The 17,337-nt window shown below is 40.0% G+C and overlaps 2 protein-coding genes across 7 annotated transcripts in view; both read right to left on the bottom strand.

Annotated features, from left to right (window-relative positions):
• Nucleotides 1–17,337, bottom strand: part of LOC137489472 (uncharacterized) — a 204,240-nt gene that overhangs the window by 110,753 nt on the left and 76,150 nt on the right. The gene's annotated exons all lie outside the window — the stretch shown is intronic.
• Nucleotides 202–16,318, bottom strand: LOC137489913 (uncharacterized). Of its 4 annotated transcripts, none has more exons than XM_088650046.1 (4): nt 16,269–16,318; nt 15,743–15,892; nt 10,369–11,208; nt 202–2,838 (listed from the first exon to the last, which is right to left on the bottom strand). In XM_088650046.1, the coding sequence occupies exons 3-4, from the start codon at nt 10,373–10,375 to the stop codon at nt 1,973–1,975; spliced, it is 873 nt and encodes a 290-aa protein (XP_088506172.1). In that variant the 5' UTR covers nt 10,376–11,208; nt 15,743–15,892; nt 16,269–16,318; the 3' UTR covers nt 202–1,972. The 4 variants fall into 4 exon arrangements, with proteins under 4 accessions (XP_088506172.1, XP_087105444.1, XP_087105442.1 ...); XM_087249318.1 differs by lacking the exon at nt 10,369–11,208 and having other exon boundaries at nt 202–2,056; nt 2,224–2,838; XM_087249316.1 differs by lacking the exon at nt 10,369–11,208.

Below are 17,337 nucleotides of genomic sequence, written 5' to 3'. Positions count from 1 at the left end.
CTGGAGTCTTGGGATCAACACAGTGTATTACACAGTGTATTAATATTGTAAAACCCAATACCTGTCGCTCTGCCTAAATCATACAATATTCATCAATTTTGTATTCTACTCAAAAAAAGTAAATGTAGTAAACTAGAAAGAATCTTGAACCTAAAAGTAAAGAAACTGTACTAATAAAAGCTGCAACATAGGACAATTGAATGGGGTTTCTAAACTTGAGGCAATACAGCAAACTAACCATCCTGGAGCTTCACCTTCTTTGATGTGCAGTGTCTTCTAAGTGATTTGTTTCTTATTCAGGTAGTCAGACAGAGAACATGCAAAACACTAGCTACATGAATACACTGGAGAGTAGAGAACAGATATATCCGGACCTGTACAATCACTTGCAAAGAAACTAAGATGCAGAGATACTGTTTGCCAGATGTTTATGAAACTGTTCTTTTCTCAGCCGCCATCATTGTGTTTACGTTAAAACGCGAGAAGCACAACACATTTACAACCCCACCTACTGCAGTGTAGGAGTGTTGGAAAACAGTATAGCGTCACTCAGCCTTTTCAAACATTATTTAGACATGAAACATCCTGTGCACATGAGAAAATGTTTTGCTGCATTCATGTCATGTGTGAAACTTTTTGTCTATGTGTTTCTTAATATGTGCTGAATTAACGAAACTTTGTAGACACTGATCAGATCTGCACGGTTTCTCTCCAGTGTGAATCCTCTTCAGTTTTTAAATGTGTTAACTGATTAAACCTCTTGTCACAGTGTGAATCGTCTGGTGCAGTTTCAATTTCGGAAATGTAATAAAAGGTCTTCTCACACTCAAGCACATATACTCTTTCACAGCAGTGTGGATCTTCATGTGTTCATTAAGGTTTGCTGATCGTTTGAAACTCTTCCCACACTGAGTGTGTAACGCAATGAGTAAATATATTGCATTACAAAGAAAATGTAAATCAGAAGGATTTAGCACCAGATTGCTTCTGACACTGGCTAGATATCGTGATAAAAGAGTGCAGTTTTAGATTACGCCAGCAGGTGGCGGTAGAGTAATGTGGTGAGGTGCAATACGGAACTCACTAAATCTCGAGAGAATTAGAGAGTGAGAGTCGATGCATGCTAAACACAAGTGCCACTATTAAATCAAATAATTCATGTTTTTCAGGTAAGCTGGTGAGAAATATGAGAGAATAAGTGTGTTAATGTTTTGTATGGTTATAGTTCCCAGCATGTGTGAAGAAGTGAGTGAAGCATGTATATGTTTAAATTCACCATGTTATGCACGTGTAGCATGGCTTCATGTGAGGTCACGGATGTTGTTTATTAAGTTGCTGTTCAAAGTAATGTGTACTGAATACATAATACTAATGTAATTTTAAAAATAGTACTGTTTGATACATATGCAAAGTCTCGAGAGAATTAGAGAGTGAGAGTTGATGCATCCAAAACACAAATGCCGCTACTAAAACAATTAATTTATGTTTTTCAGAATAAAACAATCATCTTAATTGTGCAACAGCCCAGTGTGAGTTCATTACTGCATTCTGGGAAGTGTTACAAGTGCATGTGAATGGTTTCTCTCCAGTGTGGGTTTTCATTTGTTAATAAGGTATGATGAGGTGCTGGAACTCTTCCCAGATAGAAGCTGTGCTTGAACTGGAGTTTAAGCATGTAAAATTCTGTTGTATGGCGCTGCGAAAAGGGGCGGATTTAAACAAGATGATTAGACATTGAAAAGTGAGCGATTGATCCATATTTTACATTTCTGTCCAGAAAGGTCATGTTTTGATCTTAGATTGGTCTCACACAGTCAAATGATGCATTTTCGCAGGTCAGAGTTCACCAACCTTAAAATTTGCAACGCAGTAAATTGTGAAACTTGATGCATGAGCTTGCGTTTGCGGTCTAACACATTTGCATGCATATGAATAGAAGTCTATGGGAAGAAAAGTCCAGTGTGACTGCGGCCTAAGTGCAAGTGAATGGTATCTCTCCAGTGTGGCTAATCATGTGTTTATTAATAGATGATAATTTGCTAAAACTCTTCCCACACTGAGTGCATGTGAATGGTTTCTCTCCAGTGTGTATCCTCATGTGTTGATTAAGGGATGATGAGTGGCTGAAACTCTTCCTACACTGAGTGCATGTGAATGGTTTCTCTCCAGTGTGGATCCTCATGTGTTGATTAAGGTTTGATGAGCGGTTAAAACTCTTCCCACACTGTGTGCATGTGAATGGTTTCTCTCCAGTGTGAATCCTCTTGTGTTTATTAAGGTCTGATGAGCAGGTAAAACTCTTCCCACACTGAGTGCAGGTGAATGGTTTCTCTCCAGTGTGGATCATCATGTGCCTATTAAGTTGTGATGATTGGCTGAAACTCTTCCCACACTGACTGCATTTGAATGGTTTCTCTCCAGTGTGGATCCTCATGTGTAGATTAAGGTGTAAAGAGCAGTTAAAACTCTTCCTGCATTGAGTGCATGTGAATGGTTTCTCTCCAGTGTGGATCCTTCTGTGTCGATTAAGGGATGATGATTGGCTGAAACTCTTCCCACACTGAGTGCATGTGAATGGTTTCTCTCCAGTGTGGATCATCATGTGTTGATTAAGGTGTGATGATTGGCTGAAACTTTTCCCACATTGAGTGCATGTTAATGGTTTCTGAATCTTAAGTTTGCTTTTGCTTGTCAAACTCTTTTTACACTGAGTGCAGGTGCAGGTGAAACAATTCTTGTCTCTTCTTTTTACAATACCATCAGTCTGTAAATTAGCTTTTTCCTCAATTTTGACATGATGTTCCTCCTTTATACTCCCCTCATTCTCTTCAATTAGGTCTGAAATAAATAAATAAAAGTTAGTTTTCATTAAGTCTTAAAGACTCTCATCAAAAGCTAAAAAGTGAAAAGACACAGGAAACATTGGCTACACACACTGTAACTTTGATGCACATTAAATGTAAAATAAATCAGATCATATTATGTTTGGTCCATTAATGTGTACACATTTAAGCAGATTCACTTCATCTTTATTTATCTAATGCTTTTACAATGTAAATTGTGTCAAAGCCACTTAAGATAGAAGTTATAGTAAATAGCAACCATGTCAGTCCAGTTTTCAGAGTTTCTTACATAATTGATCATAAAAGTTAGTTTGGTTGCATCTTGCTGTTGTGTGCCTGATGCTGAGCAAAGATAGCCATTTGCGAGCAGCATCTGGTTTGCATGATTGTTTCAGAGCTACTGTAGGCCTAAAAAATAATAATAATGTTAATAATAATTAATATTGTTCACTTACTGTTTTTTATTGTTTAGTTTTTTTTTTTAAATAGTTTTAGCAGAACCAGAATAGAAACACATTAGGCTCAGTTGCAACAACCAAGGGTACTATTTTTAAAATTATTTTATTTCCTCTTATTGATTTTGATTCGGCTATATATATATATATATATATATATATATATATATATATATATATATATATATATATATATTAGTGCTGTCAAAATTAAAGCGTTAACGCATGTGATTAATTTGAAATAATTAACGCGCTTAAAAAAATTTACGCAATTAACAAAGTTTTTTTTTTTTTCCTGTTGTAGCCAGGGGCAGACCAGGCAGTTTCCCGCTGGGTCGACGTACTTTTTGGGCCGGGCTGATCATCTTCTTATGATCTGATCGGCCCATAAAACACTTAGCAGATTGTCATGTTTTTCTCTTTAAGTGATTGACAATCCTTTGAGCTGTCATGCTCTGAAAGTAAGATATTTCTTTTCCGGACAGAGCGGCCGTGTGACATAATCCGCAGCCCATTGGTTCTTTTCTTTATTGACATTGGGCTGACCCAATCACAAACTTCCATGTTGGGCTCTGTGTAACGTTGGTGTGTATTTGTCAGAATAGTCGATAGTCACGCCTGTTTCTTACGCGCGGGTCCGAGGGAGAGCAAAAGCGGAGAGCAGGCATTTGACTTTCGCGTCTGCGCTCTGCAGCGGAGCACAGATCAATGTATTCCTATCTATTCTATCTAGTTACCAATCTAGTCCATATAGCCTAAATATACTTTTTTTTTACTTTTAATCTACACCATGGCCCACGGCAACTTCCTACTATGCTGTTTCCTTAATCTGCAAGTCTTTATTTTACAAATGATAAAGAATGTCTGCTTCTCAAGCTCTATGAGGAGTGTCAGTCATGTATTTTAAGATGCACTCGGTCAGAAGACAGTCGCATGAGATATCATGACATTGTGTTTTTGATTGTCAGCATGATGTAGGCTTATAGTGACAATAATATTTATACAATATGGTTAGAATTATATTTATACATGACCAAACTAATTTGCAAATTAAGCAACTTTTTTTTTACATTTAGTTTTATAGTTCGGGCAGAAACAAATATTTGTTGTATTTTTCAATTGTTTAAGTTCATTTGATTGACAATGTAAAATCTTTTAGCAATGTTTGATTGTTGAGTTAAACATTTTTTAGGGTCTCTGACACATTGCTTTTGTTATTTATCTTTGTTTTATTAATCAACATTAACTGTGTACGTCAGCAGGCAGTTTTTGTTATGTTCATTATTTATTAGACTCCCTCAAAACACACAGGCACCCTCATTTCCAGTGTGGATTATAATTTTATATAATAATTTTTAAAAAGTTAAGTTTTTAATTTGTCAACTCTCGTTATTTCTTATATATGGCTTTTGTGCTTTTATAGAATGGGAATTGGTAAACATATTCAAGGGCCTGCACAGATGAGGAGCATTTTGATCGATGTAGTGAGCTGCTCTGGCCCAAAATGCCAGGGCCGATTTTTTTTATCCCAGTCCAGCCCTGCAGTGAGTGCAATTGTTTGTATTCAATACTTTATTATTATTATTATTATTATTATTATTATTATTTTCCATATCTGTAATACTTGTATTTTGGCTTTTTTTTTTTGCAGTTCACATAGAATCCAACATGGAAATCAATGTTTTCTTTATTGGCATTGATCGTTTTGAAATTCAAATGGCATTAACATGCCTGTGCTTTTATTTCTGTAATAAATATGTCTGTCAAGCCAGGATCTTGATGGTTTATTGTGGATATGTTGTTTACGTGAAGAAATCTGTGTTACAAGTTAAACAAAAATTCTAATAATGAATTATATTTTGAATTTCAATAGTATTTGTCTTGCGTTTACATTAATTTTACATTCGAAATGGCAAAATTACAAGTCTTAAATCTTAAGTGCAATTAATCGCTACTAATCAAGAGTATTTTTTTTTAAAAGGGCTATTAATTAGTTAATTTTTTTAATCGATTGACAGCACTAATATATATATATATATATATATATATATATATATATATATATATATATATATATATATATATATATATATGTATTGTTTTGTCTATTTGCTGCCTTGCTATCAGAAAACAAACACTAAGCTAGGCTTTATGATAAATTAATCAAATTCTACAATTACTAGTGATTTGTAATTGGTTCACTTATACCGCATTTTTGTTTAATAATGTTTTTTTATGCAGACTTTATGTACTGGTCTTATATTTGTAGAAAGAATGATTGCATTTGCATTTACTCATTTAGCAGAAGCTATTATCCTGTGACCAACAAGTAAAGACAAAAGAACCGCTTCAAATCATCAGAAAGAAGAATCATTCTCAGCCTATCGAAAGCCTATTTGTTAAGCTAATTAGGCTCTGTGGCTTTTGCATTTTTTATCTGTATTATATTTCACTTAAATTGCTGTTTCATAAAAAACATCTATTGGGAAGAGTTGATATAAAGCTTTAAAGGCACATACGTGTTATTTAATTTAAAGTTTACTTGATTTTATTTAGTAAAAAGCCTAGCTTGATGTGCACTATTTTGTTTTTCTTTTGATTGTTTTTTGTTATAGTGATTTAAAGTAATCTGTTTTGTTATAAAGCTTTTCTGGAAAAAAAATAATAAAACAATAAACAACATTTAAACAGTGTTTAAGTTTTTAATGCCTGCAGCATCATGTTACAAAATGGTTCACAAAGACAATTTGATTTATTAAATAACTTATTTCTTATGCTTTCTTTCACGTTATGTGACAAATGAAAGAATGACTCGAATGAACTAAGTGATTCATTCATTCATTCAACGTGCATGAATGCTCAGATTACGGAAGTAACCCTCGTTCACCGAGGAGGCGAACTCCAATCCTATTAGTGGATTTGATTTTAGGAAAATCCACGAGTTGGGAGTATTCGGTTCAATGAATGCCAATGAATTGGCAGCCTAAGCTTGCACAGGGGTGCTTCATTGCCAATTAACCCAGCATATAAGCACACGTGGAGCAAGCAGACGCCATCCTTTTTAAGCTGAAGATCCTTTGCTAACAGCTAAGGGACAGTCATTATGGCGATGGTAAATAGCATTTCCATTCCCCTCCTCGGGGAACGAGGGTTACTTCCGTAACCTGAGCGTTCCCCTTCGGGTGGGGAACTCCAATGCTATTAGTGGATTTGATTTTAGGAAAATCCACGAATTGGGAGAACTATGGAAAACGCCATAATGACTGCACCTTACTAACGCCTTCGATGAGAGGATAGTCAAGCAAGCATGACACACCCACACCATGGGAGGCGAGGTCCTCCAACGTGTCCCTGTCCCTAACTTATCCCACTTCAAAGAAAGTTTTACGGATTTAGGTATATTTTTTTGGCAGTCTCGAGCGTCTAGATAATTCTAGGAAATACGATAGGAAAATACGCATACGATAGGGACGCTGCGGAGACCATCCGCACCCAATGGGGGAGATAAGATGGCAAATTACACATGGACTAGCCCTAAGAAGGGGGAGTGCGAATAAGAAGGTGGTTAGCAGAGAGGGAAGACACGGGTCCACCCGAGAGGGGGGACTGAACCGTAGCAGAATAGGCATATGGGATCACCTAAAGGGGATCACGCATAGCGGGCCAGCAACATAGTGGGCCAGCAAGTGACTCCTCTGCTGAGTCAGTGCTGTAGGCCTCAGAGGAATATGCAGGGCTCACCTGACGGGGAACTTTACTGACAGATAAAAAGGCGCACATATCTCCGAGTTAGGGAGAATGGTGCAGCAAGCGTGTTTTAACACCTTCACCGAGTTGTTTCCTCAATCACCAAGGGTTACCTAATACCCTTGAGGAAACCGGCTCCACTCGCAGATTGTAAAACCTTGCAAATGTGTTGGGTGTCGCCCAGCCCACAGCTCTACAGATGTCTGTTAGAGAGGCGCCGCGTGCACACGCCCAAGAGGATGCAATGCTCCGAGTGGAGTGCGCACGCACTCTCGGGGGACACGGCTCACCTCGGCTCTGAAGCGAGAGAATGGCATCCACAATCCAGTGGGAATCTTAGTTTCAATACGGCACTTCCCTGCTGCCGACCGCCATAACAGACGAAGAGCTCCTTGGATGATCTAAACTCAGAGAGCGGTCCAGATAAATCCATGAGGCGCGAACTGGACAAAAAAAAGAAAGGGCTGGGTCTGCCTCCTCCGAGGGCAGCGCTTGCAGGCTCACTACCTGGTTATAAACGGAGTGGTAGGAACCTTGGGCACATATCGCGGGTGGGGTCTCAGGACGTGAGAGAAGCCAGCCCAATTACAGGCACGAGTCACTGACCGAAAAAGTAATCGATATCAACGCAACCAGCAGAGAGTCGAAGATCGAAGGGATCTCTAAGAGGGCATGAGAGGGGGGCGGGGTGGAAAAATTCACCTAGCGCCCCTGAGGAACCGGATGATGAGGTTATGTGTTCCCACGGTGCTGCCAGCCACCGCGTCATGAGAGCGGAGATGGCAGCCACATAACCTTGAGTGTGGAGGGCGACAGCCTGCTCTCCAGCTTCTCTTGGCATAAAGAAAGCACAACGCTGATCTGGCAAATTACGGGGGTCTTCTCAGCGAGAGACGCACCATTCAGTGAATAGACTCCACTTCAGGGCATAGGCGCGCTCGGGGAGGGGGCTCTAGCCCGAGTGACAGTATTAGCCACCGCAATCGGTAGGTTACCTAAGTCTTCCTAGCGTCTAAGGACCACCCGGAGGTTCCAAAGATCGGCGAGGGTGCCCGATGGGCCCTGTCCCTGAGAGAGTAGGAGCTGCCAGGGGAGGGCCATCGCGAGGAGGGAGAGCTCTGACAAAAAAAACAACTGGCAATGAGCGATCTCGGAGGAAGCAACAGATCGATCTGGGCTTCCCCGAATCGCGCCCATATCAGCTGAACAGACTCGGGGTGGATTCTCCATTCTCCAGGACATAAAGGCCGCCGTGAGAGCGCATCGGCTGCGATTTCAGCCGCGGATGACTCCAGAGGAGCAGACGGCGGGCAAGCTGAGACATGCGGCGAGAGCGAATACCCCCCAAGCGGTTGATATATGCCACCGCCGCCGTGCTGGTCAGGACGAAAAAAAACGGTGGAGAACGAGGAACACTGCCAAGAGCTCCAGGCGATATGCCAATGCAACTGGGTTCCTTTCCACAGGTCCGCAGCTGCATGCCCGCAACACACAGCCCCTCAGCCCGTGTTGGAGGCATCTGTTGAAATGACAACAAGACTGGACGCCTGTCCTAAAGGCACTCAGGCCTGTAGGAAAGAGGGGTCGCTCCCAGGGCTGAGGGCGTGGCGACACAGCGCAGTAACAGGGACTAGGTGCCTGCGTGTGCCATGCGCGTCTGGGGACTCGATCGTGACGCCAGTGCTGGAGTGGTCTCATATGGAGTAATCCAAGCGGCGTGAAGTGGTTGCGGATGCCATATGTCCCAGGAGCCTCTGAAATAGTTTCAGTGGGACCACTCTTTTGCTGTTGAGCTCACTCAGACAGTACAGCATCAGCTGAGCGCGCTCTCCGGAGAGGCGCACAGCCATGGTGACTGAGTCCAGCTCCAGCACGAGAGAAGAGATCCTCTGCATGGGGGCGAGTTTGCTCTTTTCTCGGTTGACCTGAAACCCCAACAGGTGGAAGTGCCGGGGCACTTTGTCTCTGTGCATAATCAATTGCTCCGAGAGTGTGCAAAAATCAGCCAGTCGTCGAGAAATTGAGTATGCGGATGCCCACGAGCCGAAGGGACGCTAAGTCCGCGAACCGCGGGCGACGGATTATCTCTCGCTGAAATCCTGAGATCTGCCTGAGTGCCCGCTGCAGAGCAGGGGACAACTGGGGTGGTTTGCCCTTTTGCAAAGGCTAGCCGTGATCTTTACTGCGCAACAGTCATGGCATCGCAATGACGACATGAACTGCCCGCGAGCACCACATTAACTTGCTGGACCCACCAGGCATGCAATGCAGTGCCCGTGCCCATCATCTGAGGACAGAAAACCACCGCATCCAGAAACGCACAGTCGGACCGCCATCCTGATAGAATGTACTGCACGATTGTGTTGCTCTCTTTGTGAAGTTGCAACTTTATACACACCCCTCTGGAGGACTGGACACAAAGAACGCCAGGCAAGGGAGAAACCCAGCACGACCGTCTGCCGCTGCGTGTACACACTCTGGACCGGGAGAATGCTCCCGTTCGTTCAGAATCGCTGGATCACAGCAGGAGGAACCCTCATCGACTCGATCCGAAAAATCTCTGAAGCGAAAAGGATGTCGTCTGCTTGCTCCACGTGTGCTTATATGCTGGGTTAATTGGCAATGAAGCACACCTGCGCAAGCTTACGCTGCCAATTCATTAGCATTCATTGGCCCGTTCAATACTCTTTCAGACAAGCGGCTTCTGAACCAAATCCTCCCAATTCGTGGATTTTCCTAAAATCAAATCCACTAATATCATAGGAGTACACCACCCGAAGGGGAACACGTTGTGTAGTGCGGGAGAAGATTAGTTCATTTTTTTAAGTCCTCTATCAGGTTTGAGTTGTACATTCACCAAATGAAAGACTAAAGCCTAGCCAATAATTTGCATCCTAGCCAATCTAAATGCATTTAGAGCCAGAAAGAGATTAGTTCTGTTCATTTTTCGAGTCATGTCTCTTTACATGCCGTCACGTGATGAACGAACAACTCAAGAACCAGAAGACTCGAAAGGTGAACTAATCATGGCTCCTGTCGGTACATTGGTTAAGATCATATGTGACTGATTTGAAGAGATGAGCGGAGTAAAAAGACAAAAATACCTATAGACAAAAGAGTAATTAAACAATTAACATTGAATTATTATTTTCTCCTTCATAGTATTCTATTTATGACTTATTTGTCATGTGATCAACCTTTTGGGCTAGCTGTAGATGTGTTTGGATGCAATTTGTAACATTTTAATAATATTTTAGCAAATTGATATTTTTTTGTGCGTCTAGATAATTAGACATTAAAAAAAGTGAGCGATTATTCCATACTTTTCATTTCTATCCAGAGAGGTCATGTTTTGATCTACGATTGGTCTCACACAATCAAGTGGTGCGATTTCACAGGTCAGAGTTCACCAAGCTTGAACTTTGCAAGGCAATGAACTGTGAAACTTGACGCACAAACTTGCGTTACGGTCTGATGCATTCCCGCGTGCATGAATGAAAGCCTATGGGGATAAAAGTCCAGTGTGACCATGACTTAAGTGCAAGTAAATTGTTTCTGTCTAGTGTGGATCCTCGTGTGTTGATTAAGGGATGATGGTTGGCTGAAACTCTTCCCACACTGAGCGCATGTGAATGGTTTCTCTCCAGTGTGTATCATCATGTGTTCATTAAGGTGTGATGAGCATCTGAAACTCCTCCCACACTGAGTGCATGTGAATGGTTTCTCTCCAGTGTGGATCCTCATGTGTAGATTAAGGGATGATGAGTAGCTGAAACTCTTCCCACACTGAGGGCATGTGAATGGTTTCTCTCCAGTGTGGATCCTCATGTGTTGATTAAGGTGTGATGAGCAGTAAAAACTCTTCCCACACTGAGGGCATGTGAATGGTTTCTCTCCAGTGTGGATCCTCATATGTAGATTAAGGTGTGATGAGCGGGTAAAACTTTTCCCACACTGAGTGCATGTGAATGGTTTCTCTCCAGTGTGAATCCTCATGTGAATCTTAAGATCACCTTTTCTTCCAAAACTCTTTCCACACTGAGTGCAGGTGAAATGTTTCTTGTCTCTTCTTTTCAAAATACCATTAGTCTGTAAATTAGTTTTTTCCTCAATTTTGACATGATGATCCTCCTCTTTACTCCCCTCATTCTCTTCAATTAGGTCTGAAATAATAGTAATAATAATTAACCAAACAAAACATTAATTCTTAAAAACTCAACAAGAGCTGAAAAGTAAAAAGACACTGGAAACATTGGCTACACACACTATAATTTTGATACACATTAAATGTAAAATAAATCAGATCACACAAACTCTGGGCAAAGTTACTCCCTTTTCGTTATATTCTTGGCTGTTTTTTCTCCATTGGCCTCTATTATAACAACATTTTTTGATTGCAAAGCCTTTCAGCATTTATAATTGTTGGTGTTTTCTGTGATGACAGTCAACATTGTTTAGTCAGTCTTCACCCATGGGATGGCAAAAAGAAAATGGGTGAGAGTATAAAGGAAGAGGAGGAGTTGAAGAGGTCAGCATTATGTGGTGTGCGGAAGAGATTTGGGCCCTGTTTACACTACTACGTTTTAGTTTTTTAAATGGTGTTTTAGAATGAATACGATCCGCGTCCACACTAGCATTTCACCCAGCGTTTCTGAACAGCTCTCCGTCTACATTAAAACGGTGAAAACGCACATCACGTGACCACACACACACCCTCTGGCATGCGCTGCAGCATATCTACCCAGATGAGAGCTGTGCTCGTCAGATTGTTAATCAAGAATCTACCGCTGGATCTAATCTCACTATATTTGCTAAACGTGATATTTAATTCATCTTGCTGTCTATATCTAACCACATATTCCCTGACCTTGCTCTTTTGAATCTATTACTTGTTCTCAGGTAACGTGTTTTATGGCTGAGCGCAAAGATAAGTCTTATGGTCTAAGAAAACCATAAACACAGTTGATAGTATTGACTGGACGGCAATGTATGTTTTTCATAATAGATATGTTTCTATGGCGTTAAGGCGACATCTAGTGGTTGATGTTGGTAGCTGAAGTTATTGCCTTAAGTTTTGGGTTTTGGTTTCATTTTAGTTCAGCAAAGACATGTGGCATGGAAGGTTATTCAGCAGCTTCTTTCGACGAGCAAAACGTGCTAAAAGTGATGTTTAAAGAGGGCAATACCCTGTAAGTGTTATTTTTGTTGTATGATTACATTAATACAATGGGTTTTCTGCCCAAGAATGTTATTAGTTTGTATAATTGATTGTTAATGTCAACAGAATTCATTGAGTTGACGTGGCTGCTTAAAGATAAAGCATACTGTGCAAGAGTTATGTGAATGTAAAAGCTATTTATTTGTGTTTCACAGTTTTTACAAGTAAAAAGAAATAAAGGATGGGAAAAGGATGGATCCTGACTGGATAACTAAGCAGCCAGCCTTAGTGAGGCCAGTACAATAAGTTAATAATTAATGTAATCATGTACATGCTGTATAATAACTTATTGCTTTCCTTTATTTTCTATAAATGTATAGACTTATTGTACATTATACTTTTATAATGGCCATTGTTGATTATTAAAACTGATATACAGCAAAAGAGGGTATGTTTCAATGAGACTAAAAGGAGACATTTATGTTATAGGCTCTGTTTTGTTATAAATATGCATACAGTGAAGATGACACTCATATATGCTGCACAACGCCTCAACATTTCTGCTGTCTGTTAAGTTGTTAATATCAAAACGAAAATAGTAGTTCCTTAAATCATGTTTTCATTTTTTTGTTAAGATATACAACGTACATATACAGGATGATTTAAATAAGGTTATAAAATACACTTTTTCCTTTTGAGATTAACCGACATGTCCTCAGGAGTCTGTTTTCCATAACAAAATTGCTAAGTCTGAACTTCAGAGAGGCGAACGTCTGCTGCCCCGCCTCTGTTTTCAGATGTCTCCGTTTTCCCCCATCCACACTGAAATGGAGCAGCAGTGTTTTAAAATGAAAACGGCCTCTCCAGCGTTTCCATAACACTCCGTTTTCGGTACTCGGCGTAGTGTGGACAGATAGTGTAACCATAGCAAAACGTGTAAATGGGGCCTTGAACTGTTGCAGTGCGCGGAAACGAGTAGAGAAACCAGGTCGAGACGAGCAATGTAAACTTTACAACTGGCTGTGAGAAACAAAAAGCGCAAGTACCTATTAAAGCAACGGAGCAAAGATCACCGTCTTGTTACTGAAGTGCTTGCGATGTCTGTGAACGAGTGCATCACCAAAGATGACCTTACCGATTTATCTCGCTGGCATGGAGTCAGCTGCCGAAAGCCTTCATCTTGCAGTCGACAGAGTTCGTCGACGCCCTCAACCGCGTTGTTAAGTAAAACTCAAAATTTCATTTAATATTGCTCTGATCCTAAATACTGTTATCTTAAACCTACCTATACTGGAAAATAAGCATTACTCAACTTGAATCAGGATGAATAAAAACCTAAGCAACTGTAGGAAGGCGGAAACCGCTACTAGCCACCATGCTAATGCTAACCCAGAAGAGCAAGCTGCATCTAAGAAAGAGACGCCTCTAGCGAGTGATAACAGTGTGGTGCTTCAAGCTATTGAAGCACATTAACACCAGAGTGGAAGCAGCGGAAGAGCAAGTGACTGGTCTGGAGTCTTTGTTGGGTGGATACTCCGACTCTCTTACTAGCGTAAAAAGAGAGTTTCGTGAAAAAGCTTCTTATCAAGATGGCAAGACGCCTCCACATCCTCCACTCATTCTACACCTGCACTGTGGAGAGCATCCTGTCTGGCTGTATCACCACCTGGTATGGAAATAGCACCAGCAGCAATCGCAAAGGCCTACAAAGGATTGTGCGAACTGCTGGACGCGTAGTAGGAGGTGAGCTTCCCTCCCTCCAGGACATCTACACCAGGCAGTGCATGAGGAAAGCCAAGAGAATCATCAGCGACTCCAGCCACCCAAGCCATAGACTTTTCTCTCTGCTACCCTCAGGCAGACTGTTCTGCAGCATCCGGTCACGCACCAGCCGGCTGAAGGAAAGCTTCTTCCCTCAGACTATCAGGCTGATGAACACTTTACACACCCCACAGACTCTTCCATACCCCTCACTGCACACCATCAATATGTAGCATGCACTGCACTTTAACCAATCCATACTTGAAACAATACTGCCTACAACTATGAGGTCACCTATTCATTGTACATATCGTTGTCAATTTTACATTGTCCTGTTTTTTTTTTGTTGTTGTTTTGTCTGTATTTTGCACAGTCGTTGTATTTGCACTATATGTATTTTGTACTGTCTGGAGCCAGCACTTCAGCGTTTCATTCATCATATCACACGTGCTGCTGATGATGTGACAATAAAAGTGATTTGATTTGAGGAGCTGGCCCTGCTAAGAGACTGAATCGAGGATCTTGAGGAGAGGTCTCGCCGCTTAAATCTCCACATTTCAGGAGATAAAGAAGGATGGGAGCACGGCAGACAAGTGACGGAATTTGTAGCCGGCCTCCTGAAAGATACCCTTAACATTGAGAAGACTCCACTTCTAGACCGAGCACACCACACTCTATGCAGCAAACCAGTGGACAACAAGGAACCGCCACTCTCAAGATTCGATGCCACTACTTTTTCGGGAAAAAAAAGGATATTTTGAAGACAGCCATAGAAAAGAAGGCAATCACGACAGTACACTGGGCTGTCAAAAACAATACAAATGTTAATGTCACTCTCCGGTTAACTTTTAAATGACCACTATAGCACATGTTGTCTAGTTTTAAAGTATATTTAGTCAATAATGGGGTAGCTTTGTAGTAAAACATCAAGACCTGTTCAAATTGTTTTGTTTTATTATATGCGAGGTCCCACATGGTCAGCTAGCTAAGAATGGGAGAAGCTGGATGTGTGTGCAAGTTTACACACAAAGTTTCAATATTGTGTTGTTTCATCTTTATAAGTGTATGTGCGATCACACTTTTTTCTTTTTTCGCTCTCTTTTTTTTCTTTCCTCTCTCTCCCCCACACCCCCCTACATACAAAACCCACAGATAACTTTCGTATGTTTCTGATAAATGTTTTCGACAGCCCTCCATAACATGGGTGGAGTAAAGACAAACTTTACCAGTTGAAATGTGCGGGGGCTAAATCACCAAGTGAAACGAAACAAGGTGTTCGCATATCTTAAGTTAAAATCTGATATTGTATATTTACAGGAGACACATCTGTTGAAAAAAGACTATTCTAAACTTAATAGAGGAGGCTATACACAAATATATTATTCTAACTTCAATAGCAAAGTAGGGGCGTTGCTGTACTCATACATAAGAATGTACAGTTTGTTTTGGAGTCAAATGTGTTTAATTAAAAATGGCAGATACGTTATAATCCAAGGTAAACTTTTTAACATGTCTGTGGTCCTGGCCAATGTGTTTGCTCCTGATTGAGAAAATGTACAATTTTTCAGTGATTTATACATAAAAGAATGACAAAATAAATGAGAACAAGTAACAGAAAAGAAACTCATTCTGTCTTTCAATGAGTGCTTATGTGCATTTAGGAGAACTAGGCAGCACACTCAGGGCTGCAAGATGGATTTAATTTAGTATTCTTATTATTAAAATATATCTGAATGAGGATCAAATGACTGAGTTGGTCTTTGAGAATGAAAACCAACCTGTTTGTTCCTGCAGATCTTCCTGTTTGACTGTGAATGTTTCTTCAATCTTCACATCTTCACTCTCCTCTTTAATAAACGCCATCTTTATAACAGTGTGGAGATCAGTCGCTTCAGCAGGAGTTTTTCTCTGTGTTTGGACACTTTATCCTGTTTAAAATTAACAAAACAATGAACAGAAACAAAATAACTTCTCTTCAACACTTGCTTCAGCAGTTTCTTTATATGGGAGTCAACTACAAGCAAGAAACATGAGCTGATTAAAACTAATACTCCATGTCTTATATAGTGATGTTTACTTAGAATGGAATGACATTACGCTATGTAATAAATGAAACCTATAGTAAACAGTTATTACTCACATTTCTGTTGCTTTATTCAAACAATAGCCCTCATTACTTTAAGTAAAATAGTACTTCGTTGTATAAAGGGTCAAAATACATAATGCATACATAATTTAGCATCGAATGAAAACCTGAAACTTTAATCAATCGCTTTATATTTATTTAAACGTTTTAAAACAAACCTTTCTCCAGCAGAATCCAGAGCAAGAGCGGCGCAGCCTTATGACGTCACACGCAACGGGCAAAATAAAAGTCCTTTCTTTTGTTTAGCTTTTTTGCCCCTTACTGTTGCTGTCATGACTTACTGATACATTTCCCCTCGTTTTTAACTATACACACACACACTCTCTCTCTCTCTCTCTCTCTCTCACACACACACACACACAGACACAGATATTTAGTGTTTAAAGTGGATTTTAAGACAACATTGAAAAACGTTTTTAGGGTTATAATCACTATAAAGTGCCTTTGAGACTTCATAATAAAAAATAAAAAGTTTAGGATTTTTAATTTCACCAAATAGTTGTTGTATTAATTAGACCTTAGACTGTAATTAGTTGTTGCATTAATTAGACCTTAGGCTGTAAGAAATGAATGTTGGTCAAGCTGCACTATTTACAAATAATCTGCAAGCAGAAAACAGTAAACAAACCTCAAATTGTGTAAACCCTGTCATGGACAAATTCAAAGTAAAAAGTAGGCTATATCTTCATTGCAGTGTGATTATTAAATGTATATTTTCAGAAAGGTCATGTGTCCTTTTACCAACCCAACTTAATAGATTATGGAAAAAGTCTATTTATAATAATGGACAAAACATTGATTTCCAAATAAAATATGCAATCGTTGCACATTCTTTTCAAAATAAAACCCAAGATCTAAAATATTTTGCCAAACTTTCAAATAATATTAACTGGCCCTGGTTAATTAATAAATCACACAAAATGTTTTGCTGAGGTTATAAACTATTTGTTAATTTTCCTAAAACTTGAACATGATGGTGGAAAACAATTTGACAGGGTGGACATTGGCATGACAGGATGGAAAAAGGCTTTATTTAGTGAACTAAATATGGAGAAAAAAACAACAACAGGTACAACAAGAAATATTAAAGGGTTCATATAAAAGGATTGTAAACGTTTAAGAACTCAGCTTCTGTTTTCACCAATACTGCAAACCACTGAGCCACCATGCCACCTCTTCTGTTATCAATTAGCTTTTATCAATATGCAAATGAATGGGAAAATAAAC

Source organism: Danio rerio, chromosome 4 (assembly GCF_052040795.2).
Source record: "Danio rerio strain M-AB ecotype USA chromosome 4, GRCz13ab, whole genome shotgun sequence".
NCBI lineage: Eukaryota > Metazoa > Chordata > Actinopteri > Cypriniformes > Danionidae > Danio > Danio rerio.
This window is presented reverse-complemented; position numbering and strand designations above follow the sequence as displayed.